At 16.2% G+C, this 26,033-nt stretch overlaps 5 protein-coding genes across 5 annotated transcripts, besides 17 other annotated features; 2 read left to right on the top strand and 3 right to left on the bottom strand. All coding sequences in view use genetic code 6, as the record gives it.

Annotated features, from left to right (window-relative positions):
• Window positions 1-373: 373 nt before the first annotated feature.
• Window positions 374-416: a microsatellite.
• A 145-nt stretch (window positions 417-561) lies between these two features.
• Window positions 562-612: a microsatellite.
• Window positions 613-878: 266 nt separating this feature from the next.
• Window positions 879-2,914, bottom strand: IMG5_181620 (vps52 sac2 family protein, putative; the record flags this gene model as incomplete). Its single annotated transcript, XM_004027529.1, has 2 exons — window positions 879-2,464; window positions 2,506-2,914. Coding segments are annotated over 2 exons (1,995 nt in total), but the record flags the coding sequence as incomplete, so codon positions are not given.
• Window positions 2,915-3,973: 1,059 nt separating this feature from the next.
• Window positions 3,974-4,021: a microsatellite.
• Window positions 4,022-6,666: 2,645 nt separating this feature from the next.
• Window positions 6,667-6,717: a microsatellite.
• Window positions 6,668-6,708: a microsatellite.
• A 291-nt stretch (window positions 6,718-7,008) lies between the features above and the next one.
• Window positions 7,009-7,042: a microsatellite.
• Window positions 7,043-7,303: 261 nt separating this feature from the next.
• Window positions 7,304-7,345: a microsatellite.
• IMG5_181610 (hypothetical protein) lies at window positions 7,344-9,034 on the top strand (the record flags this gene model as incomplete). The annotated part of the gene is made up of 6 exons (XM_004027528.1): window positions 7,344-7,878; window positions 7,935-8,072; window positions 8,129-8,647; window positions 8,722-8,783; window positions 8,840-8,936; window positions 8,992-9,034. The coding sequence occupies 2 exons, from the start codon at window positions 7,344-7,346 to the stop codon at window positions 7,973-7,975; spliced, it is 576 nt and encodes a 191-aa protein (XP_004027577.1). The 3' UTR covers window positions 7,976-8,072; window positions 8,129-8,647; window positions 8,722-8,783; window positions 8,840-8,936; window positions 8,992-9,034.
• Window positions 9,035-9,891: 857 nt separating this feature from the next.
• Window positions 9,892-9,937: a microsatellite.
• Window positions 9,938-11,245: 1,308 nt separating this feature from the next.
• Window positions 11,246-11,289: a microsatellite.
• Window positions 11,290-11,630: 341 nt separating this feature from the next.
• On the top strand, window positions 11,631-12,134 carry IMG5_181600 (hypothetical protein; the record flags this gene model as incomplete). The annotated part of the gene is made up of 3 exons (XM_004027527.1): window positions 11,631-11,860; window positions 11,923-12,009; window positions 12,059-12,134. The coding sequence occupies 3 exons, from the start codon at window positions 11,631-11,633 to the stop codon at window positions 12,132-12,134; spliced, it is 393 nt and encodes a 130-aa protein (XP_004027576.1).
• A 1,312-nt stretch (window positions 12,135-13,446) lies between these two features.
• Window positions 13,447-13,489: a microsatellite.
• A 3,630-nt stretch (window positions 13,490-17,119) lies between these two features.
• On the bottom strand, window positions 17,120-21,271 carry IMG5_181590 (hypothetical protein; the record flags this gene model as incomplete). The annotated part of the gene is made up of 3 exons (XM_004027526.1): window positions 17,120-17,480; window positions 18,061-18,724; window positions 21,034-21,271. 3 exons carry the CDS (start codon window positions 21,269-21,271, stop codon window positions 17,120-17,122), a joined length of 1,263 nt encoding a protein of 420 aa, XP_004027575.1.
• Window positions 18,386-18,431: a microsatellite.
• Window positions 18,386-18,441: a microsatellite.
• Window positions 18,386-18,480: a microsatellite.
• Window positions 18,393-18,434: a microsatellite.
• Window positions 21,193-21,239: a microsatellite.
• A 1,777-nt stretch (window positions 21,272-23,048) lies between the features above and the next one.
• Window positions 23,049-25,896, bottom strand: IMG5_181580 (hypothetical protein; the record flags this gene model as incomplete). Its single annotated transcript, XM_004027525.1, has 4 exons — window positions 23,049-23,756; window positions 24,067-24,385; window positions 24,986-25,046; window positions 25,097-25,896. Coding segments are annotated over 4 exons (1,888 nt in total), but the record flags the coding sequence as incomplete, so codon positions are not given.
• Window positions 24,471-24,500: a microsatellite.
• Window positions 24,662-24,700: a microsatellite.
• Window positions 25,897-26,033: the final 137 nt, after the last annotated feature.

The raw sequence follows: 26,033 nt of genomic DNA, 5'->3' as shown, positions 1-26,033 counted from the left end.
AATATGATATTCATTTTTCACCTAAAGAATTAAGCTATTTATTTTCTAGGTTTGATAAATAAAGAAATAATTAGGTAACCTATGGAGAATTTTTTAAAGAATTGTCTCCAAAATTATGCTTTGTTTTATGAAAAAATATAATTATTTATATTTGTATTTATATATATATATATATAATCATATTTCTATATTATCAAGCTACTATTTATCTTGAATTTCAAATTTAACTATTTATTTATTTTAAAATCTATAAAAAAAACTAATAGTTTGACAATATTAATGCAATAAGGTCATAGTTTAAAATAGAAAAAATAATATTTTTTTCTAATTTATTTATGTTAATCAGAATTATATTAAACTAAATGTCCCATATTTATAATTATAATTTTTAAAAATTATATTATATTTTTAAAAATAAAAATTTAAGGACATATAAATATATATTCATAAAAGCATTTTATATAAAGATATAGAGAGATTTAATTTATAAAATTTAAAATCTATAAAAAAATTATATATATATATATATATATTTTAAAATAATTTTTTAATAATATAATATAAATATAATTTATTTTTAAATTATTTATATTATTTAAATATTTTATATTAGAATTCTAATGAGACTATATATTGCCGTAGTAAAATTTTATAATAAAATAAAACATAACTAAACAAAAAAAATATTTATATATTTTAATTAATATATAATAATTTATTTTAAAATACAATTTTTTTATGTCTAATAAATATAATAATTTTTATATCTATATATTTTTTATCTTATTTTTATTTTAAATATGAAAATTTGTTGCTAATAAAAAATTATTAAATTTTGTATAAAAAAATAAATAAATATATCATTCAAAAAAATTTATTCAAATATTATAAGCTTTTTAAATTTCTCTCATGATTTCATGTGTTTTAATTAAACTGTTTGCTTAATTAGGAAAATTGTTTTTTGCATATTAGAAGTATGTTCCATAATAAGTAATGAAAATATTAAGAAATTTTTTAAGTATTTTTTTTAAGATTATATTTCCTTAAAAAAGTTTTTCGCATTCAGCTTTAAAAATATCAATTCTTTTATTCCAATAAAAGTTAAAATCAGTGCAAATATTTTAAATAAGTTTCGCATTATCTTAAGGATTAATTATTTTATTATTTTAATTATTAATTTATTATTCATAGAATACTTCTCCCATGCTTTTCATTTGAGCTTCAGTTTCCTCCTTAGCATTTTATTTGACAAAATCAATTAAATCTCCAAAAAGGTCTTTTAAGAAAATGTTTATAAATTCACTAATATAAAGATTTGTTTCTTTTTCTAATTTAGTTAAATCGTCTTAAAATTCTTTTAAATTTTTCTGAATTTTGCATTCATTAAATTTTGTCTAAATAAAATCTAAGACAATAAGCATATAAGTGTTTCTTTCTAATCCTTTTCCAATCTCTTCTCCACTTTTCTTAATCAATTTAACGTATTCATTTCTAAGTTATTCTATTCTATTACTGAGCATTTAATTTTCTCCGAAATAAGTATATAGACAATAAAATGATAATTACAAATCAACATATCTCTAGGCTATAATTTTAAATCCTAATTATTTTTCTACACTTTTATATACCTTAATATTTTTTTCTTCTATACTTTTTAAATGACCTTCATAAATTTTAAGGAATCTTGGCCATGCCATCATACTTATATTATTAAAAAAATATTCTAAAATATCGTTTTATAAATTTGCACACTCCTTTTAATAATATTCATTTATTAAAATTATCAAAATAACTCCAACGCAATCAAATGTATTAGAAAGTGTATTTCGAAGAAAATCAAACATATAATTAAATGTAGCAGAAAATATTGTTTTAAAAATTTTTATATGTTATTCTGTTTCTAAATTAAAAAATTAATTCACAAAACTAGTTTCACTTATTACTGTATTTATGATTAATTTGCACATACTCCTAAAAATTTATTCGATTGTAAACTTCTCATTATTTTTTTGTGAAGTTAAATAAAAATAGCAATCTTCTTGCATTTTTTCAGTATTTAATATTGCATCTCTACCCATAATATCGAATATAGACTTATTCTTGCCTTAGCTAATATTTAACCTTTTTGTTACTAACTAATTTCTAATATTAGAAACATTATCACTAACTAGTGTATCATTTTTTGAATATAAATCAGCCATGCACTTTTATGCTTCTTAAATATTTTTCTTAGAAAGTAGTAGATATAATTTGGACATAGTTTCAGTATAATAAATGCATAATTCTGTATAAATTTCTTAATAATGAATCTTTAAAAAATCAGTAAATACTCTATAATCTAAAAGCACATTTATTTATTGACTTCCTACATTTGTCATTGGCTTTTTCAGGTTAGTAATTTTCTCCAATAAAAAATCTCTTATTCTTCCACATGCCTTATTTTTTAACTTGTTTAATTCAGGTTCTTATTTTCTTTATATAAAAATATAATTTAAAAATATTTACCTAATTCCTTTATTGCTGTAGAATCTGGTAATTAAGTATTTTATAAATATTCTAGTTTTTGACAAAGGTTTTTTATATGCCATACATAATTTTTATCGATTGGTTATGAATTTATTGCATCTATTAATTTTGGATCTAAAACTACTTAATCCATAAAATTGTTTAATAACTTTTATAAATTTTTTCTGTTTGTTAAAGAAGTATTCATTTTCAAAGATCTTTCTTATAAAACAGTCATTTGACTTTTTATTTCATTTAAATGATCACGAAAATTTAATAATACCCCTTCCAATTCTCCTAATATATTATCTGTTTTTTCTATTTCAAAATCTAATTAATTCATCTCTTTTTCTACTTTTAAATAGTCATATGCAGCTCCTTTTTCTAATGTTTCTAATTCATCTACTACCTATATTGTGATTAATTTTAAATTTATCTTATATAATTTATACTGTTTCACACATGTTTCGTAAATCCATGTTTTCTAAATTTTAATCCTCATCAGCTAATTGATACTTTGAATTAATATAACGCTAAGTGACAGTATCTAATGTAGAATCTGAAAATAAATTATTTTTTTGTTTTATTGGGATGTTTAAATTATCATTCATTTTTTGTATTATATATTTTTTTAGTTTTTTTAATAATTAATTTTTTCTTCTTTTTTCAGTCTTTTAATTTTTATTTTAAATAATTTAAAAATAATTATTGAAAAAAGTATTTGCATTCATTTTAATCTAAATTTATTAATAGTGAATAAATTATTAACAAATACATACTAAACTAAAAAAAGAAATATAAAGAATACTTGTAAATATATCAATTATATATTAATAAATTATTTTATTTAGATATTAATAATTTTAATTAATTATATATTTCTCAAATTGTTTTTTATATTTAAGAATATTAGTTAATATATTTATTATTTAAAATTAATTTGATTAAATAACTGAGAATACACATAATCATTTAAATCAAATATCTTGAAAAAAATACTTTAAAAATTGGATATTTTAAATCCTCATTTTATTTATTTTTAATAAAAATATAAATAAAATAATCAAAAATGCTATTAAATTTGGCTAATTTAAACACATTACTTAAAAAAATAACATTATAAATTTTTCAAAATTTTTAATATTAATTATATTTTTATAAATGTAATTGTATTTTTTTTATTTAATTTTAAATAGAAAAACCAAACTAAACAAAATTTTATAAAAAGATAAAATTATTTTTTTATGCTCGTTTAAGAAAAAAAAATGAATATAATATTTAAAGTTTTTTTGATATTTTAAAAAATTATATAATATTATTATAATATAAAGTTGAAAATAATCAAATGTTTATTTGAATAAAGAAAATTCATCTAACTTTATGATTTATTTATATTAGTTAAATACAATATTAAAATATTATTTCAATAAATAAAATATTAGAAATATCTTAAGCTCAAAAAAGAAAATAATATAATATTCATTAATATTAATATAATATGTTCAATAATATTAATTTTATTTTTAATTTAATAAAAAATATTAAAAATTATAAATCTTAAAATATTAGTTTTTAATTTATAAGAAAATTAATAATATTTGTATAAATGCAAAATTATTTTGGATAGTTAAATGAATTTAAATAAAAAAATTTAATTGTTACAACAACAATAATATAAATTTATAATAATTATAGAATTTTATTTTATAAATAATATATTTACATAAATTTATAATAAATTAATTCAATATATATGTAATAATATTTTTTATATATTAATAAATACATCTATTTCATATAAAAATTAATTATAAAATATTCATAAAATATTAATAAATGTATTATAACTAGTTTTAAAAATAATTATTTTTTCATTCGATATAATTTTAGATAATATTACATTTATGAATTCGATATTTTATTAAATTTTGATATTCATAATTAACTTTGAAAAAAAATTATCATGTGTATATATTTTGCAAATAAATTTGGAATTTTAAAAACTTACATATCCAATAATTAATTTTTTGAATATTTTTTATTTAAGAAATTAAATTCTTATATTAAATTCAACAGCATGAAAAAAAATAGTGTCTAAAATTTAATTTACGTCTTCCAAATTTAAATTGTTTATATAATTTTTTAAATAATTATTGTAAAATTACTTACTTTTAACCATTTCTGATTTAAGCAAATAATATCTTTCTATCTAAATGTTATTTTTTATACATTTAATATATAATTTATACTTTTTAATATAAAAATCATTTTAGTTACATCCGTAAATTTCACTGTTAACAACTCTAATTCTGCTACCGCAGCTTATCTAACTGTAAAATTATTCATCTATACATTAAATATATAATTCTGCACAAGGAAAATCTTCGATTTTTATGCTAGAATCATAAATTAAGTAAGAATCACAAACTAAAAATTTTGCATAAGCAAACTCTTTGTTTTCACAATTTGTATTTATGAAAGATTTTGTAAACTTATCATAATAGCATATTTTTTTTTTTTCTTTTTTATAATACTAAATTAACAAAGGGTATTTCTTAATAATTTACAAATCCAAACTAGGAATCAAACCTCCTTAAGTTTTTAAACTTTTTAAAGTTCTCATAAATGGTTTATTTAGATAACCTATTTTTTTATCAACATGACTTTTTTAAAAAGAATTAAAAGGTACAACATAAAGTTTCTTCTCCTTTAAAAAAGGTATATTTTAAATTATTAACCTTTGCATGTTTGTGATCCGAACTTTTTAAAATTAAATAAGTATGTTTTTACTAAGAAGTTATAAAAAAAGAAGATCATTTTAAGTGCTTTACTTTTTATTTATATAAATGTAAATAGATTCCCAAGTGTCAGTAAGTTCAATTAATGAAAATTTTTATTCATTAAAAATCTCTCCTATTCTCAAAACCGCTCTTAAAAAGATATTGTCATTAATTTTTTAAAGAAAACTTTAAAATTAATGATTTTTATTTAAATAAACTCGGTATTCGATATGAAAATAAAGAGACTCGATACATAGAATATTTAAATGTGATAACTTCCAAACTAAATACTTAAACCAAAATTATATAATTTCTTCCTTTATTATACCTTCGAAATGCATTTAATTTAGTCTTTAAACAAACTACTTCCAATTTAATATTCCACCTTTACAAAAACATGCAAATTTTCCAATAGAAAAATACAGGTTGTTAAAACCATTTTGCTGAAATATTTACTCATTGCTTTTTTCTAAATTTTAATAACAAACAGGACATAGTATTTAAAAAAATTAACTTTATGGTAACAATATATTATTTTTTTCTATTTTTGAATATTCTTTTAGTATTATATTTTTATTAATTAAAGGATTTCTTTAGAAAGTTTTCTCACTATATTACTATATTGTATATTTTGTAGGATCTAAGTCTTCAAATTATGTTCTTTTAGTATTTATTTATTATTTTTTTAGAGTAGAAAGTTCCTAAAAACACTGTAATTAGTTTTTTTACTTTATTAATTCATTTAATTTTTTTAAAATAAAGTGCTTTCAAATTTCAAATTAGTATTTTATATATTTTTTTTGCCTTATTTTAATATCTCGTTGAATAAGTCGTCATCATCTTTTTCATTTCTTTATTTAAAAGATACTTTTACATTTGATTTGGGAAATAAAGAAATTCCAAATTGGTTTTGCTTAAAACTTATTGAAGATTTAGAGTCTAAAAATTACAATAGTTATCTGCTTTAATTTTAGTCTTAACATACTACACTATTCTTAAAATCAAGTATAGGTTCCAAAATTTGCTTTTTGTGATTATCTTATGTTATTTCAATCATAATTTTATCAAGCTAAATTATTTTATAATAAATATATTATTTTAATTAAAAGAAGCTTATATTATATTTAAATATATTTAATAAATATTAAATACTACTAAAAAATAATCTAATTATCTAAATATTTTGTTTAATAAAGAAATAAATAAAATTATTTAATTTATATTACTAATAATTTTTTAATCAATTAAATAAATAATAACTAAATATAAAATATATAAAAGACAACATAATTATAAAATGTTTAAGAATTATAATATAATAAACATTTATTTTAATTAAATTTTATAATTTTTTAGTAAAATAATGTTATAAATTTTATAAATTTATTCATTTTTCTTTTATTTATATTTTTTTATTTATATTATTAATTTTATAAGTGATTTACGAACATTTATTTTTTGCTTTAAGATAAATAAATTTTAAATATTAAATATCATTTACTTAAGTTATTTATAAAAATATTATATCATATTTTAAATAAAATTTATAAATAAAAAAATTAATGAGAAAATTATAAGAAACTATTTTTAAATATAATAATATTCATAAAAAATAATTATTTTATATATTAAAATAAAAATAATAATATTACAATATAATATTAGATAAAATATATTTATATTAATTTAGTTTTTTAAAATATTAAAATAGAAATATATGTCTTTATTTTTTATTTCACCTTATTTTATTAGTTCACATATTCTTTTAAAATATTAAGTTTTATTTATAAAATATATTCATATTATAATTTTAAATTAATTTTTTCTTTATTTTTCATATAAATATATTATATATAATAATTTCACTTTAAAAAAAATACGTAAGATAATATTGCGTATTCTTTTTTATTGATTAATAGTCCTAATATATTGCCAAATATGTTTATAATTTTCTTTGTTTTAAATAATTATAGTAATAAATTAACTTTAATAAAAAAACAAAAATAATTATTAAAATCAAAAAAAAAAAAGAAATAAAAAAAAATAATAAAAATAAAAATGGATGAGGAAATAAATTTTGAAAAGTAATAAATTAAAAAAAACTATAATAGCATAAATAATGAATAAATTATTATAAACAGATGTTCTGATTAATTTTTTTAAGAAAATGGTTAAAATCAAGAAGATTAATAAAATTAATTTAATTTAACATATTATTATTCATCATTTAAGCTTTTTGATAATTAAGATGCAGAATATTTGAAATATCGTAGATTTATAACAAAGCTTTAGCATTATTTAGGACCAGATTGGGTTTTATATGCAAATTAAATGATTTATAAAGAATACGAAAATGGATAAAGAATATATTTAGATAATTAAATAGTTTTTGAGGTATTATTAGAAATATGGTTATAAATGAGAAGAGAGTTTGTTATAGAATAAACAAAATGTAAAATGGAAGAAGATTAGCAATAAAATGAAACTTATCAAAATAATCTATAAGAAATAAATTTCACTATGAATTAGGAAAAAGAAAATCTTGAAAAATTTAGTTAAAAATTTTAATATTTTATAGTCAATGAAAAAATAGGTTTTAAAAAATATAAATTTTTAATTATATAATTTAATTTTTTATATTTTGTAAAGATGAAATGACTTATAAACCAGTTTTATAAGGATTTTTTTGAGTGCTATTGAAACATGGAATTATATTTTGCGAAATCCTTTAAAAAATCGATAAAGATCTGATTCATTTAAATAAGTTTTAGATGATTATACATAAAAGTAAATAAAAATACGATATTTAATATAATTATAATTCTACAAATATATAATTATAGAATAATAAAACCTATTATGTGTGTCTCTTAAAAAATAACAGGATATTTCGGAAACTAAAGACAGAAATAGCCTAATCATATAGAAATGAATGAAAGCTAATTTAGAGCGTTTACAAACTTTAAAAAAATATTAATAATGAAGAATTTTTACTTGAAAAAATGAAAGAATTATCTTTGAATGAATCAAGTTCACAAGAAGAGGCCAAATAAAATAATAATAATTAATATGAAGAAAAACAAGGACCAGTAATATTGAGAAAAATTTCAACTACTGCTGAAAAAGCATTAAATGGTGCAGTGGTAAAATTTGCTTAAAATTATGTTCAAAATATAGTTTCAAATACTGAAAAAAAATGGTCAGTAGCTAGAGGATTTGTTACAAATATTATAGAATTAAATTATAATAATATATAAGAATATGCAAATAACATGAAAATAAGATTCTTGTAACCAGCATAAGAATTTTATAATTAGCTTATGGAAACATATATACTATTCAAATCCAATAATTATAATAATGTAAGATAAAATAATTATTATATATATATTTTTGTGGTTATAAAATTTTAAAAAGAAATAATTTTAATATTTAGATTCAGTTCTCTGATTTTTTAGAAAAAGTTAAGTAAAGCTTTGGAAGCAAATGGAATGAAAGGTATTTAAAAAAAATTAGTTTATTATAAATTTATTTAAATGATTTTTTTAATATAGCCTAATTATACCTACCCAAGTATTTTTCTAAACTTTAATTTTATAATGGAATTTAATATTAGAAGAAAATCAAAATTAAAATAATGATGATGACACAGTAATAAAATTATTAAAATATAAATAAATATTTTATATTTATAATGTGATAAAAGATTATAAGAATGTTTGTTTAAAGAGTGAGAAGTAAAATGGCAGATATATGGGATGAGAATATTGTTAAAAAAGCATAAGAAAATATATAAGAATGAACTTTAAATAAGTTAAAAAATAAATTGTATTTTATTAAAGATTATATAAAATAATGTAAAAACTATATTAAGAGTAAAAGCAATTTTAAAATTAATATATTTATATATAAATAAAAAAATAATAAAAAATTTATTTACAAAATATCAATTATTAACCTTTTTAAAATTTATTTTTGATATTAAGTTAAATAAAAACTACTTATAAATCTAAAAAAATAATATTTAAAAATAAAAACAATAATTATATAATAAATTAAATAATATAAATACATAACTTTTTAATTTATAATATTTATTATTTATGATTTATATTATTAAGAAATATCATCTTTACAAACAAAATTAAATTTAATCACATAAATAAAATTAATAAAAACTAAAATCCATTGAAAATAAATTTTATTTAAATTAATTTTTTAAAAAATGATTTGTAAAAAATTACAGTAAAATATATATTTTATTTATCATGAGTTAAATTATCTAAAAATAAAAATATCACTCTTTTAATAATGCAAAAGCATTTTATATATCTTCTTTTGAGGGATTAAACATTTTTTTTTTAGATTTTTTTAAATTACATTTGCTTTTCATTTCTAGTAATTCTAACTTTTATTTTATTTCTTATTTTTTTAAAAATAATAATTGAGCCTTTTAAGTTTTTTCTTATAGAATTTTTTTATATCTTTATTCTGTTTATTTATTAAATTCTTCTTAATTAATTTTCTTCTCTCCTTTCTTTTATTATGATTGATTTTATTCTTATATTATTTATTTATTTTTCAAACTATTAACATCATTTTCAACTTATTTTTTTTTAAATAATTATTTATTTTTGCTAAATAATTCTTTTAAATCAATCATTTAATTTTAATTTATTTTAACTTTTTTTATTTTTTATGTTTATATTTAGTTATTCAAATTTTATTGATTAAATCCCCAAGGATAATTCTTAGAGTTAATACTTTTTTAATTTTTAATATTTGCTGAATTTCTGATTCTTACTAATTCATCTAACTCTTTTTTTTAACCAAGTAATTAAAGTAGTTTTTATTATTTTTGGTTTTGCTCTTCTTATTCTTTTTATAATTATTCTTTTTAATTTATAAATAAATAAACTTAAAAATTTATTTTTTTACATTTGTGCAAACATATTGAATTTCTAATTAGTTGATCAATGTTACTTTAAGATCTAATGTTTTCATCAGTTTTTTTTATTATTTGTTTATAATATTATTATTATTTCTATATATTTTATTTTTTTAAGTTTTAAAATTCACGCCACTATTTAGAAAATATTCCATACATTTATTATTTAACTTACTTTTAAAAAAATTAATATTCTTTGATTTATTATTTTTCTTGTTTTCTTTATAAAATTTTTATCATTTTTTTATGGAGATTTTCACATAATTTTTTACTATTACAATTTTTTAAAATATTACTTTATTAATCCAATCTAAGCTAAAATCTTATTAACAGCTTAATTTTCTTCTGTAACTTTATAAAGAAAACTATTAAATACTTAACAAAAATTAATAAAAATTACATAAAATTAAAAATACTTTGAAAAAGAGTTTTAATTTGATTTTTGTTAATTTTAAGAATTTTTCGAACACTAAGAAGAAGCACTTAATGCACAACATTAGCTACGAGGCGTATTTATTACATAATTTTATTTTTTTTACTTTTAATATTTTATAGTCTTTTAAGATTTACTTTTTTATGATGAATATGACTGTTTTTCTATTTTTTAAAAAATTGCTAAATGAAGAATAAATTTAAAATTTAATTTTAATTACTTTTTTATTTATTTATATTTTTTATTTTTTGTAAGTAACTGTACTATTATTATCTCTATCTATAACTAATTTTTTGGCAGTATTTATAATCCGCATATCTTCTATAGATTTAATTTCTCTTTCTTTGTTTTTTAAGTAATTTGTACGAAAATGCATTTATTTTACAACAATCTTTTTGGTTAAAAACATTCTTGTATATTAATTATTGGATTTGAAATTGATTGTATATGTTTAAAACATTTTATTGCAATCTAATTATCCTTTTAAATTTATTGATTTTATAAGTTAAATTTTATGAATATTTTTTAATTTTATTATAATTAATCAACCATTTTATTGGTTTTATTATTTAAATGTATATAAAATATATAAAATAAAATAAAATGAATAAATAAATAAAATATTATTTAAATTATATTTCTATAAATCAAGTTTTGATATGTATTTAAATTTAAAATATTTTTATTAGTTTTCAATTAAATATTAGTTTTGACGTATTTTACAAAAAATGTATATTATATATATATATCGATTAAAAAGTAATATAATTTTTAAATATATATTATAATTTCACGTATTTATTTTTAATTTTATTATAGTAATTAATTATATAATTATACTGAATCTAAATCAAAAAATGGAAATTAAAAATATAAAATAAAAATAATTTAGTTTGATTAAATGCATTTGTGATTGCATTTTTAATTGGAAGTAAAAAATACTAACATAAAAAAAAGATTTAGAATGAAAATTTTTTAAAAAGTTAATATTATTTAGAATATGAAGAAGAAGAAGATGACGAAGAGCAATAATAATATTAAAATTAATAGTAATCTTAACTCAAAAATTAAAAATAAGATATTGAAAATAATCAAATCATAGCAAATTAAAATTAATAGAATAACTAATTTAAGTAAAATCCTTTATAAACAAATCTTCCATAAATAATAAAACCTTAAACATCTTTTTATAAAGTGAAAATATTTATTTTTTTATTAAAACAAATAACTTTTATATCATATTTTTTTAAAAAAAGGACAAAAAAACATTAGTTTTAGACTTAGATGAAACATTAGTTCATAGCTCATTTGATCATATTGATAATTATGATTTTTAATTAAATGTAATCTATAGAAATATATTATAAAATTAAAATTATGAAAAATAAATAGATTGTTATTTAGTAAATACCATTTATTGTTTATGTTAAAAAAAGACCAGGTTGTGATTTTTTTTTAGAGAAAATGAGTTAATATTATGAAATAATTATATTTACAGCAAGTCTTGCTGAAGTACATTTATATAAAAATTAAATAAAAATTGGCATTATTTAAAAAATAATTAAGTATGCTTCACCAGTAATTGATATAATAGATAAAAATAATATTACATCAATGAGGCTTTTTAGAGAAAATTGCACTTTTCATAATAATCGTTTTGTTAAGGATTTATCTAAATTATAAAGAAAGTTAAAAGATATAGTTATTATTGATGTATATTAAAGTATTTTATTAAAACTTTAAAAAATAATATTTGAAATAAATTTTATTATTTTAAATTTAATTAATATTTTGTAACAAAATTATAAATATTTATAAATAAAAAAGAACTCAGAAACTTCTTTTATGTTTTAACCTGCAAATGCAATTCTTATACTTTCCTTTTTTAATGATTTTGATGACGAAGAATTATATAAATTAATACCTTTTTTAATATTTTTAACTTATGTAATCAATACAATAATTTTGAAATTTATTTTTATATTATATTGCAGATGTATGATGTTAGAAATATAAGTTAATACTAAAAATAGTTTTTGGAAATGAACAAAATATAATACAGAGATAATTAATAAAGGCTTAAAATTTTAAATAAATAAATATTTTTAGAAGAATTAGGTGAAATTAAGCCTTATAACTTATCAGATAATAATAATTTTAGCAAATTAAACTAAATTTAAATTTCTAATATGAATATAAGTGGCAGTGATTAATAATTTAATCAATAATCTGGATATAAATTAAAAAACATGGAGTTAGATTTTATAGACGGTGGTATATTTAGCAAACAGATAGAAAAATATAAAAATAAATAGTTAATGATTGAAGTTCCAGAAGAAGAAGAAGATAATTTACCTTCTTCTAAAACAAATAGAATGAAGTTTATGTAATTTTAAATAAATAATAGAATTAATATGTAATAAAGCTAAAAAAAGCCAAAGAATATGAAGACATTAATAAGGATATGAAAAATGAGAAATTTGATTTTATTACATAACCTGAAACAAAATTAGAGAATATTAGATTTTAGTTTGATTAATAAAATTTTAATTCTCCAATAAGTAGATATGAAATTCTTAAAAATTTAAAGAATAATAATAAATTAAAATATATTTTTAATAAAAAATGAAAATTATATCGTATTATATTCATTACATATTAAAAAATGTTAAGCTTTTACCTTATTTTTGAATATAAGTTATAATGTTTCTTTTTTGTTAAAATTTATTTTTTCAGATTTTAGTTGAATTCCATATTCTATTTTTTGAAATTTCTTTTCGTTTTTTAATTAAATAAATATTTTTTATCAAATTATATATTTTTATAAACATACTTACATAAACATATTTAAAATAATTATATTTCTTGTTTTTCTATTTAATGTGCATATATATTATATATAAATTGTTATGATATATATTTAAAATTATAATCAAAAAACACTACATTATTTTTCTTGATTCTATTCCAATTATTATTAATCCTATGTAATTTTATTATTATAATCATAATTATTTTATTATTAGTATTTTGGGTTTCTATATATTGCTTAATATTAATTTTTTTATTAAGGCTATATATTTATTTTTTAAAATGAAATTAAAAATTATATTAATTATGTTTTATATAAATTATTTACTTGATAAGATTAAAATTAAACAGGTTCAATAAATGCATTTTTTTATTAATTAATAATATTTAAATTAGAATTTTATTTATTTAAACTTTATGGAGAAACAATTATTTTCATTACTTTTTAATCTATTTTATTATGCATTTAAATGTCTTATTATTACATTATTTGACTTAATCTATATTAATTATCATAACTTATGGGAGAATAAAATATTTATTAACTTCCATTACTTGATTTTTTATTAGTATCAATTTGTCTATATGGAAGAATTTTATTTGCTGAATTTACATTATAATTTAAAGGAGTTCTGACAGAGCTTAAAATAGTTTTAGTGGTACCAATCGATTTCCTTGCAGAATATATAGGATTTCTAAAAGAATTAAGATGAAAAGTATTCGATTTAATAGGAATTTTAGCTGAGTTGATTTTTGCATTATCTAAAATATTATTCTTTAGTACAATTGTATTTGGTGTAAAATATTATTCATGTGTTTATTTCTAAATAACATTGTATTAATTGTTTTTTAGTGGTGAATTATATGTTTTACTTGATTATAATTATTCTTATTGAAGATTATTAGAAAAATTATTATTTTAAAATTTAAATACGAATTCATTATTAGTAACTTCTTTAGATTATTTGATACATGAAGATATATCTTTACTAATTTATGGAAAATTATTTTCTATTTTTTAAATATTTTTAAATTCTTTTTGAAGGAGAATAATTTTTTTAAAAATTTAAATTGTTTATATGTTATGTAAATTTGGTTTCATTAAATATTTAAATGGGCGGTGTATTTTATTAAGAAAATTCATTTTAAAAATTTATTTTTTTATGTTTAGGTTCTTACTCTTCCTATATTTTTGTATTACCAATACTTAAAAATATTTCTGATTGCTTTTTAGATTATCTTCCTTAAATTATTTAATTTTTTTAACTTTAAAAAGACTACAATGAGTTTTATAAAAAATTTTAATCAATTCTAACTTACTTTTACATATATAATTTTTAACTTATTTTATTAGGGCTACTACTTTAAAAAAAAAAATATTTTATCTTGGTTCAGTTAATACCTTCCTTTTTTAAACAATTATTGGACTTCCATTTTTTGATTTATTTTAAATAAACTATTTAATTTGATTTTCTATTGATTTTTTAAGAGGCAAAATGCAGTTCAAATCACACTAATAACTCAAATTTTTTTATATATTTCCAGAATTATCACTTTAACTAAACTATTCATTTATACTATCTATTTCATTCTATATTAAAGGAGATTTTATTTATGAATTCGAAAATGATGAATTTCTTATATTATTTTAAAGATTTGAATTATCTAAACTTATATTACATAAATTATCATTAAATTAATCAATAGGGCTACCTTTTTTTCCACTTCTAGTAACAAAGTTTTCAATTTGTTTTTTTATAGATTATTATAAAGGCAAGCTAGGAAGGTCGCTTCTTATAAAAATTCGAGAATTTTAAGTTAAAAATTAAAAATTACTTGATTATAGTTAATTTTTTTCCATTTAAGGAGAATATTAAGTAATTATTGGTGATTATTAATTTCTAGGTGTAAATTAGTTATAAATAATATTTGGTTATTAGATTTTAAAAGCACTATTTTAGATATGAGAATTTTTAAATTAGTTTTATATAAACTAAATTGATTATCTTAATGGCAAAGAGGATATATCGTTTCTAATTATTTCCTTTATTTTAGGAGATACCCTTGAAAAAGGAGATTATGGATAATTATTTCTATTTCTTTTAGTTTGATCGTTTTAAAATGATTCATTTATTTATTATACACATTCATCCTAACTTATATTATAAAAACTTTTTTAATTATTATTATGGTTTTCTTCTTATTACATTATGCTAAAGTTATCATTTTCTTCGTTAATTACTTTATATTATTTATTATGTAATTAACTTTCTTATTCTATATTTTAATTATTATATCTTTATTTTGAAATTTATTCTAATTAACTTTCTTATTATAATTCTTCGTTTTAATAATTATATTATTTTGCTTTTTTCTAAAATTCAATATTAAAGGAATCATATTAACTATTATTGAAATTTTAGTTTTATTAGTATTCATATTTTTATTATTATCCTAATAAGTTGACTGACTAATGTTTTTATTAAGACTTAATTTAAAAAATTATTTAGTCCTAAATATCAATAATAGAATTTTAAAACTATATTAAATCTTATCGTTCTTAATTAGCTTAATGAGGTTAATTATTAAAATTTTATTACTATATTTTTCTGTATTTTTATTTACTTATTTCATTTTTACTACAGATAATTTATTAATAATTAATTTCTTTTTTATTTAATGATTGATTATATAATTCTAAAACATCTTTTTATTAGTATTTTTTTTCATTATTTAGATTAAAAATGTTTCCATTTTATATATTTTTTTTATCAATAATGAATTTCTCCTAGATTTAGATGATTTAACTTTGAAATTAAATTAATTCTTCTTATAAATATTATTACTCATTTAAAGAATGATCTACTTTTACTTATAAGAAAGAAATAACAAAATTTTTGGCTTAATCAATTTGCGTAAATAAATTTTTATTGTCTAAGTCATCTTAATTTAAAATTTTGACATAATTCTATAATATATGTGCTTTGCTTTATTATAAATAATTGATTTAATGCTTAATTTCTGATTCTTTTAAATAACCTTTTATGTTTTTATTTGTTTCTAAACTATTTTAAATTTCGAAGACACTTTGATTTATTTGTTTATGCATATCAAAATTATCATTTTCACATTTATTTACTTAATCTTAAATATCTTAAATACCATAAAAGTTTAAATTTTAAAGGAATTATTAAAAGGGCATGTTTTAAGATCTCGAATATAATTTTAATAGTTTTTATTTTATAATAAATTCATCTTAAATTTATATTATTTAATTTTATATTTCAACAAGTTAATCTTTCTACATATTTTAAAATGAATCTGAATTAGATTATTCAATTAAACTTATTTATTAATTAATTATACAATCTTTTATTTCCAAAAGTTATTTAATTTATTACTTATTAAATTACTACCCTTCTAAATCTAATGCATTTTTATAATTTTTTATAAATATTTATTAATCTTGGAAAGATAAATTCTATAGTGGCTTATACAAGTTAGAATTATTATTATTATTCAAAACATTAATTTAAGATTAGTTTAATTATAACGAATTTGAAGGAATTTATTAACTTTTTTCAATAATATAGTTAGTTTATATTTAAATTATTTATTTTTAATATTAAATAAGCTAATTTTTCATAGTTTCAGCTTTTAAAGATTATATAATATTATTTTAAATAAAAAGCTCTTAAATTTACTCTGTTTCTTTTTAAATTATAAAATTTTTTGCTTTATTTAATTATATAAATTCTTATAAATTCTATTCATTTATTTCATAATTATTTACCTAATATTAGTATTGTTATAATATAATTTTTTATTATTAACTTTATTAATTTGGATTTTAAATTAATTCATTATTTTTTGTTTTTTATTTTAGTTCTTATGAATTTTATTAAATATATTTATTGATGAATTAGTTCTTTTTTTGAAATTAATTTAATTATTATTTTTAATTTTGTAAATTTTGTAAATCAAATGAACAATTATTATTTTTCTAAAATAAATTATTTCCTGAACTAAACGAAATATTTGGTAAAATATCGGAATGATGATATTTTATTAATTTTTATTTTAATATAAATTTTTCTTAAACCTATATAATTTATTTTTAAAAGTCAATTAATTCATTTTCTACTTTATTTTTTTAAAAAAGTCCTTATTAATTATCATATTAATCATTACTATAATATTGTATTTATATTTGTTTTTCTCTAATGATTTCATTTTTGAACTCTTTTACTTAATCGAAATAAATATGTTGATCTTAGACTTATTTTTCACAACTTAAAACATCTTAATAATATTTAATAATAAATTCTTTATTTTTATTTTTAATAAAATTTTCATAAGTATTATTTTTTAATGGGCTCATACTACAATTAGATAAGCATTAATTTGTTATTGATTTTTTTTCAATTTTTAAGTTACTCATTATAAATTATTCCTATCTCTATATTACTTGATTCTAAAATTTAATTAGCTAATTTTTTTCTAAATTTGCTTGTTCTAATAATTATAAATTTTAACTGTATTCTTTTACATTAGTACTATTGTAATACTAATCTAATTTTAACTAATTTAAATCATAATAATTATTATAAAGTGGTTCTAAATGTTCTTTTTATCTTAAATATGTCATTTATTATAAGATATTTTCATTACTATTACTCTTTTCTTTATTTATGGATTTACTTTTTAATTCACTTAATTCATTATTATTTTCTGTAAATTATTCTTAATTTTAAATAATTATGTTTTATTATTCAATAAAGTCTTCAACTTATTAACTATATTAATTTATAATTTTATTTTAATTTTTTGTATTCTGATTAGTTAAAATTTTTGTATTTTGTTAATCTTTATATTATATATGTGTATTTTTGTTATAATTTTAATCAAAATTTTATTTATTATTAATTAATTAATTTTATTATTATAATTAATTTTAATTTATTTCATTTAAATTATTTTCGAAATTATTATTTAATAATTTTTAAAATTAAATATTTTCAGATTAATCTATAAGCTTTTATGGTTAATTGTTTTAAATAATTTATTCATTTTAAGTTTTATTATTCGTATTTAAATTATTTTTAACATATTTGTTTTATTTAAGAATTTCTTAAAATTTCTAATCATCTCTTTAAAATTTATAATTTTAATTAACTTAATTAGAATTGTAAAGCGAATTGAAATTATTAATTGATTATTATGAATATAATTTAATTAATGTTTAATCTAGATTATCTGAATATGGTTATTTATTTGTTTTTTGCTTTAAAATAAATTTATCTTATATATTCATAATTGATCTTTACAATTAAATTATTTATTATTATTTTTATAAACTTTATTATGATTAATTTTCGCATTCGTCAATTAAATATTCTTTTACTATTTCATTTTTAACATTGACCAAAAGTTCATAATTTATATTATCCTCATCTTTTTAACTATTATTAATTAATACATCTTCATATAATTTAATTATACTTTAATTATTATTTTTTAAATTTACTAATAATTTTTATTATTGTATATTTTTTAAAGGACTTTATTATTAATCTTTAATTTAGAGTGAGTTACTTAGGCTTTATTGTTTACTTATAAACTCTTCTTATATAACTATTAAATCGTTTTAAAATTAAATAAATTCTTTTATTTATTGTTTTTATATATTTATTTAAGAATCATCATTTAATCCATGTTAAATTTTTAAATTTTCATTTTCTATAAATATATTTTTAGCCTGATTTAATTAAATGAATTATTTTTCTTAATTACTTTAATCTTAGTTTATATATTAATTTGTTTTATTTAAAGCATATCTATATTATTAAAATATTTCTTTTTTATTACCAAATAATTATAATATAATTTCTTATTAATAAGATTAATTTTATTTAATATATTCATCAATATATTAATTTTAATATAAATCTTTTTATTATTTATATTGTTAAATTATCGAAGTATCTGTTTCATTATTTTCAGATAAAAGAGGCTAAAATTAATTTTATTTAATATCGTCTTTATCATTATTTAATTAATTATTTGTATCTTAAAATTAGTTAAATTAATCAAAATTTAATTTAAAAGTCGAATTGCTTTTATTTTTATTAGATAAGATATTTAAAATTTTATTAGGTAGAATTGAACTAATGCTCTTAGCTTAATAGTTTGAAAAGTTTGAAAATAAATCTACATTTGTTGAATAGTATTTATCTTAAGTTTTTTATTTAATAATAATTTCATCTTAAATTTATATAATTTTATTTTAAAATTAAATCAAATCATCACATAAATTTGGATTTTAAGTCAATTGAGTTTAGTTAAATTTATCATTAATTATAATATCTTTTATTGTTTTAATTTCTTCAAAATCTACTTCTCCTTTTTCTTTTAATAATTTAATGTAATTATTTATTATAGTTTCTTCATCATAATTTATATTATAATTTTGCTTAAAAATATTTTTTGAATTTAATTATTTGGTTAAATATTCTTCTTATATTTTTATTAACTATTTTTAAAATTCAATTAATTCAAATATTTATTATAATGTTATATTTTTTTATTATTAATTTGGCTAATATATTCTTTGTTTATTTATATCTATACTTTAAAGCTCATTTATTAAAATAAAACTTTTAGCATAATTAACTTCGATAAATCGATATTAATATTCATCAATTTAGTCATAATTATTAGAATTATTTAATAACTCTTTATATTAATTCAGTATTTTTAATTTTATTTTCTATGTTTTTTAAGCTTATAAACTATTTATATTTTATAATTATTAACATTTTACTCTTTGTTTTTTATTTTAATTCTATTAATTATATTTATAAAAACTAGACTGCTACTAAGGCTTCTAATTTTTTTAATTTACTCCTAATTAATATTTTATTAACTTAAAGATTTTAAACTTAAATACTTAAAGGAGTTTTCTGATAAATTTGGTAAAATATCAGAATTTGGTAAAGAGTTAATTTTTTATTTTATAATATATTAATCCTGTAAATCAATTATAGATTTTTATAATTAAATAAATTCATCTATTGATTTATTTTTTATTTAAGAGGAGTTTACTTAATTATCATTGTTAATAATATCATTATATTTTTGCGAAAATATTTAATCTTTAATTTCTTTTAGTTAATCAAATGATATATTTTATTCTTAATTTTAGCTATCGTTATTTAATACTTATACATAATATTTTATAATTGATTTAGATCTTTTCAATTTAGGTATTTATTTGCATGTTTAAATCTTAATAGGGCTCATTGTAAGATTTGAAATATTTTAATAAACTGAATTAAAATTACTATTATTAATACTGCTTTTTATAAATTCTTCTTATATTAATATTATTTAACTTTGAAAATCTATTAATTCATTTTTTTCTTCATTTAAAGTTTAAATTTCATTACTTTATATTTTTTATTGTATGTTTTAGTATTAATCTTAAATTAAATTATTTTTAATATCTGTAATTTAAATTATTTAATTTTTTTAAGATTCAGATAATTAATCAATACTTTTTGCTTCATTTAGAATACTAGAATATTTAGCAAGTAATTCATTTTTATTTTATTATATTAAGGAATTAGATATATTATTTATGTCTATTTAATTTGATATTAAAAAGTTATTTTAATTTGAGTTTTATACTTGAATTTATTGGGAAGCATTTATAGAATTTTTTTAATCATAATTTTATTTAATATACTAATTTTATTCTAATGAATGCTAACTAATTATCATTTATTCATCCATTTATTATTATTGTTTAAAATTATTTGAGCTATTCTATAATTATAATTCTTTATTAGTTTTATTTAAGTTATATTAATGATTTGTAATATTTAATTATGTAAGATCTAAATTACTATTATTTTAGTTTATTTTTTTGTTATCATTTTCATGTTATGATGAAATTGAATTATTTAAATTTTAAGAATTTTTCGTAAATACAAATGGTTAAAAATATTTTAGAGGACTAGTACTATTTAAAGGCATATTGAAACGATTTTAATTTTAAGATTACGAAGAATTATTTAACGATTAATAATTTTTTTTTTGAATTATTCTATCTTAAATAGATATTATAATTTTTTATAACTCTAAAAATTCATCTATTTATTATGGGTTTTTGTCGAAAATACCCTAATTTAATAAAAAACTTTTTTCTTTTTCTTCAAAAACTTAATTTTTTAGTTTTTTTATTTCTTGAAAATCAAATTGATTAATACTATATTATTATTTTATTTATTAGTCATTATCTTCTATTTTATATAAATAGTTAGTATATGTATTAATCAAATGTTTTACTTTTTATTCTGATGTCATTTGTTATAAGATATTTTCATTATTATTACTCTTTTCTTTATTTTTGAGTTTACTTTATAATTCAATTTGCTCATTATTATTTTCTATAAATTATTCTTATTTTTAAATAATTATATTTTATTATTAAATTAAGTCTACTTTTTAATTATTATTTTTTTAAAGTTATTATAATTTGCTTATATTTTATTAACTCAATAATAATATATTGTCTTAATCATTTTTATAACTAAAATTTTCTAAACAATTATTATAAATTATATTTTAATCTTATTATTATAAATCATATATATTTTTAGATTAAAATTATTATTAAACTTATGAAATCTCTCTTTATTATTCCTTATCTTATATTTGTATTATATTTTAAAGCTGATTTTTATCTTGTTAATTTTATATTTACTCGTTATTATATTTTTTATTATCATATAAATTTTATTGATTTTTTTCTTAATATTATAGCTCATTAAAGTTTTTTTTCATGTCTGTTTCTTTAGTTGCTTTATTATTTCTTTTAATTTATCTTTCTTTATTTTGTTTTTAAATAGAAGCATTATGCTCATAATCTTAAAATTTTTTAGGACTAATTTTATTTTATTTTACTAAGCTTTAATAATTATATATTTCTGAACTCTAATTTGAGAGGTGTTAATTCTTTTTTATTTTGAATATTAGTTTATTTTATCTATTATTTTCCATAGTCATAATTATTATCTTTAATTATTTCTTAATTAAAACTATCATAATTATTTATATTTTAAGGTAAAATTTAATAATCTTCTTATTTTTCTGGTATTTTATTACTTGTAATTTATTGCTAGTTTAATTTTTAAATTCAAAACTAAATTACTTATATTATTCAATGTTTTCATTAAAATTGTTTATATTTACTTCTGATTATTTATTTAATTCATTTTATTTTTAAATTTAATTATTATTTTAATTTTAATCTTAACTAATTTCATTTACTTAATAACTTTGCATTTGTTAAAAATTATTTTCATTAAATTATTCAGGTTTTTTTATATTTATTTAGTATTAATTAAATTTTTATGTTTATTGATTTTAGTTTGTATTATTGGCGAAAGTAAAATTTTCTTTTTTTTATTTATTTAATGAATCAGTTTAATAATTTTTTGAAAATTAATCAATTAAATATTTATTTGAGTTATCTTTTTTAATTTTTTTATAATTACATTTTTTTCATTATTTGATAAATAAAATTAATATAATGTTGATTTCGGAGATCTATTAGAATAAGTATTTTAATCTATATTTAATATTGAATTATTTTATTGCAGTTTTGCACTAGAATTTCTTTTTACATTAATTTATATTTTTTTATTTTAAGAAAATGTGTTTTCCCTCATTTTTTCTATTCTAAAAGAATCCCATTTTAATTATTAGAAATTTTTATAATTATTGTTATAACCTGAAGGCATATAAAATAGCCCATTTTCAATTTATTTTTCTATAAATCTTCCGGAATTAATATGATGAGAATAATAAATATTACTAATAATATTTTGGGGATATTCATCTTATCCTTAATTTATAACTTCAATTAATTATCCATTTTCAAATATTCCGAAAACCCATTATTTAGTTTTTTTATTTAAATAAACTCCTTATCCTTAAAACTTACCATTAGCCTATAATTAACCAATATACATATTTTATCCATCATCTAAATTTAAACGTGCTATATTTTAAAAAATGCCATTAAAGGCAAAGCCTGCATCATACTTTTCATCAAGTCTTCTTAATAAGCCTAAACCAAAGGGATTTTTTTATTTAGCCATACCTAAATATTAAGATCCGTCCTTAAAATCAATCACTTTTATACTTAAATTTTCATTTTTTGTTTTATGCTTTTAACATAAAGAATTTATTTTGCTAAGTTAGTTGAGAATAGCTTTTATAAAAAATAATTAAATTTTAATATTTATAAAAATATTATTTTATAATAAAATTTATAAATTGGCTTAAAGTAAATAGAAATTTTATTTTAAATAATAAATCTATTATTTAAAAATAAAAACATTATATTTAAATTACACAACATATTAAATAATAATATAATAAGGAATATTAAGTAAATTGAATAAAAAAAAATATTAAAATTTATTATTATAAATATTAAATTTTTAAAAATGGAAATTTGATTAAATTATATTTTAAGCATTCAATTAATAATTTTTTTGTTTTTTATTTTAAAAAATTACTTGAAGGAGGCCTACCTTTTCCATATTATATTAATTATGTGAATTTTCCTTAACTATAATTACCTTTAAACCATATATTCTCATCAACAAAATAATTATATGCTTCCCCATCTAATTTACCTTAGTTCCAATTACCTTCATATATTTCACCGTTTGAAAACTTTAAAAAAGCAGGACCATGGATCATGAAATTTAAGAAAAAGCCATGTATAAATCCCCCAAAAGCAAAAAATAAGATTCCTTCTCCTTAAATTCTATCATCTTCCCATTCACCAAAATAGAAATCTCCACTATCGTATAGATATGCACCTAATCCTTGCTTTTTTTTAGTACTTTAATTAATTTATCCTTAAAAAGTTCCATTTTAATATTCAAATAAAGATATTTTTCTAATTTCATTTACTTTTTTTTTAATTTTTTTTAATTTTTATTTATTTATTAGTTTATATACATTATGGAAGTGATGATATTGATAATGTTTTACTCCGCAATTATTAGTTATGCATTTTAATTTTTTTATTAAATTATTTTTATTTTCAGTTTAAATAATTTATATGTTAAATGTTTTTAAAATGTAATTATAAAAATACTTAAAATTTTAAAAATATTATTTAAAATATTTATTTTAAATATAAAACTACTAAATTTATAATTAAATTATTAATTATATAAAAATATATAAGTACAAATTTGTAAAAAAAGTAATAATCATAAATTCTTTCCTATATTATGAATTTCATTAAAAAGAAATTCAGCATTTTCTTTATTTTTATCAACACTAAAGGATACTTTGAAAAAGTTTTATCTTTCAAATTAATATAATTAAATAAAAAAGTTGCCGTTTTTCAAGCTAATATTTTTAATTTACCTCATTACATTATTTTATAAATTAGTTAATTCTCCAAATTAGTAGTTTTACTTTTTTAATTCTAAAATTCGATCTGAAAAATATTAAAAACACACACAATTAACTTCTGGATCTAATTTTAATTAAAAATGTTGATTCTAAGAGCATAATAAGCTGAAATACTTAGCGGTTTGAATACTATTATCCAATAATTAGTAAATACCTTTGATTCCATATTTTTTAAGGTAAATCCAAAATTTTAAAATATCAATATGTCTTGCACATTAAAAAGTTTTATCCCCAGAGTCATATTTTTGGGCATCATAAGTAACTTTGTCCTTCATAAATAAATAATCGCTGTTTAAAGCATTAGCTTCACTAAGTAGATTTTCATATTTGTTTAAAAAAATACAACATTATTGTGGGACACTAAATAATTTGTCTATTTAAATTGATATACTGTCGATATTTTTCAAAAAATCTCCTTTTTAATACATTCCGCCTTCTAAATGTACCCAAACATTATATTTTTATGCTATCCTTGTACATTCTTCAATATAATCTATAGAGCCAAATAAATTTGTTCCCATACTTAAATTTAGAAAAAGACTAAAATATTTCTCTTTTTCTCTTTTTTAGAGCGCTTTTTCGAATTCAGAAGGTATAATACGACCTTATTTATCAGTAGGAAGCAAAACTAAAGATTCGATTCCAAAACCTAAGTAAACACATCCTTTTTTTACATTATTAATGCAAGTATTGCTTGTAAAGATTGACATTTTGGGTAAATTCTTCATTCCTTCTTTTTTCGACTAAGGAAAATATTTATGCCTTGCACATTCTAGAGCATAGTAAAGACTTTGAGTGTTTCCAGGTGATAAAATTCCATCAATATTATTCCAATTTAAATAGTTTTATTAGAAAAACTAAAAGATTTTTTGCTCCATAAAGTTAAAAATTGGTGCCATTTCATAGGTGTACATACTACCATTAATAGTAGAGGTTAAATAATCGCCTGCAAGAGAATATTAATTAAGACCAGAACAAGAGTTTCCAAAAAAGTTTTTATGATTTGAATTAATTGTAAACTTTATAAAATTCTCAAGAAACAAAATAATTT

The sequence above is a fragment of the Ichthyophthirius multifiliis genome, assembly GCF_000220395.1.
Source record: "Ichthyophthirius multifiliis unplaced genomic scaffold scaff_1120509251321, whole genome shotgun sequence".
NCBI lineage: Eukaryota > Ciliophora > Oligohymenophorea > Hymenostomatida > Ichthyophthirius > Ichthyophthirius multifiliis.
The sequence above is the reverse complement of the archived record's forward strand: the minus strand, read 5'-3'. Positions and strand labels throughout refer to the sequence as shown.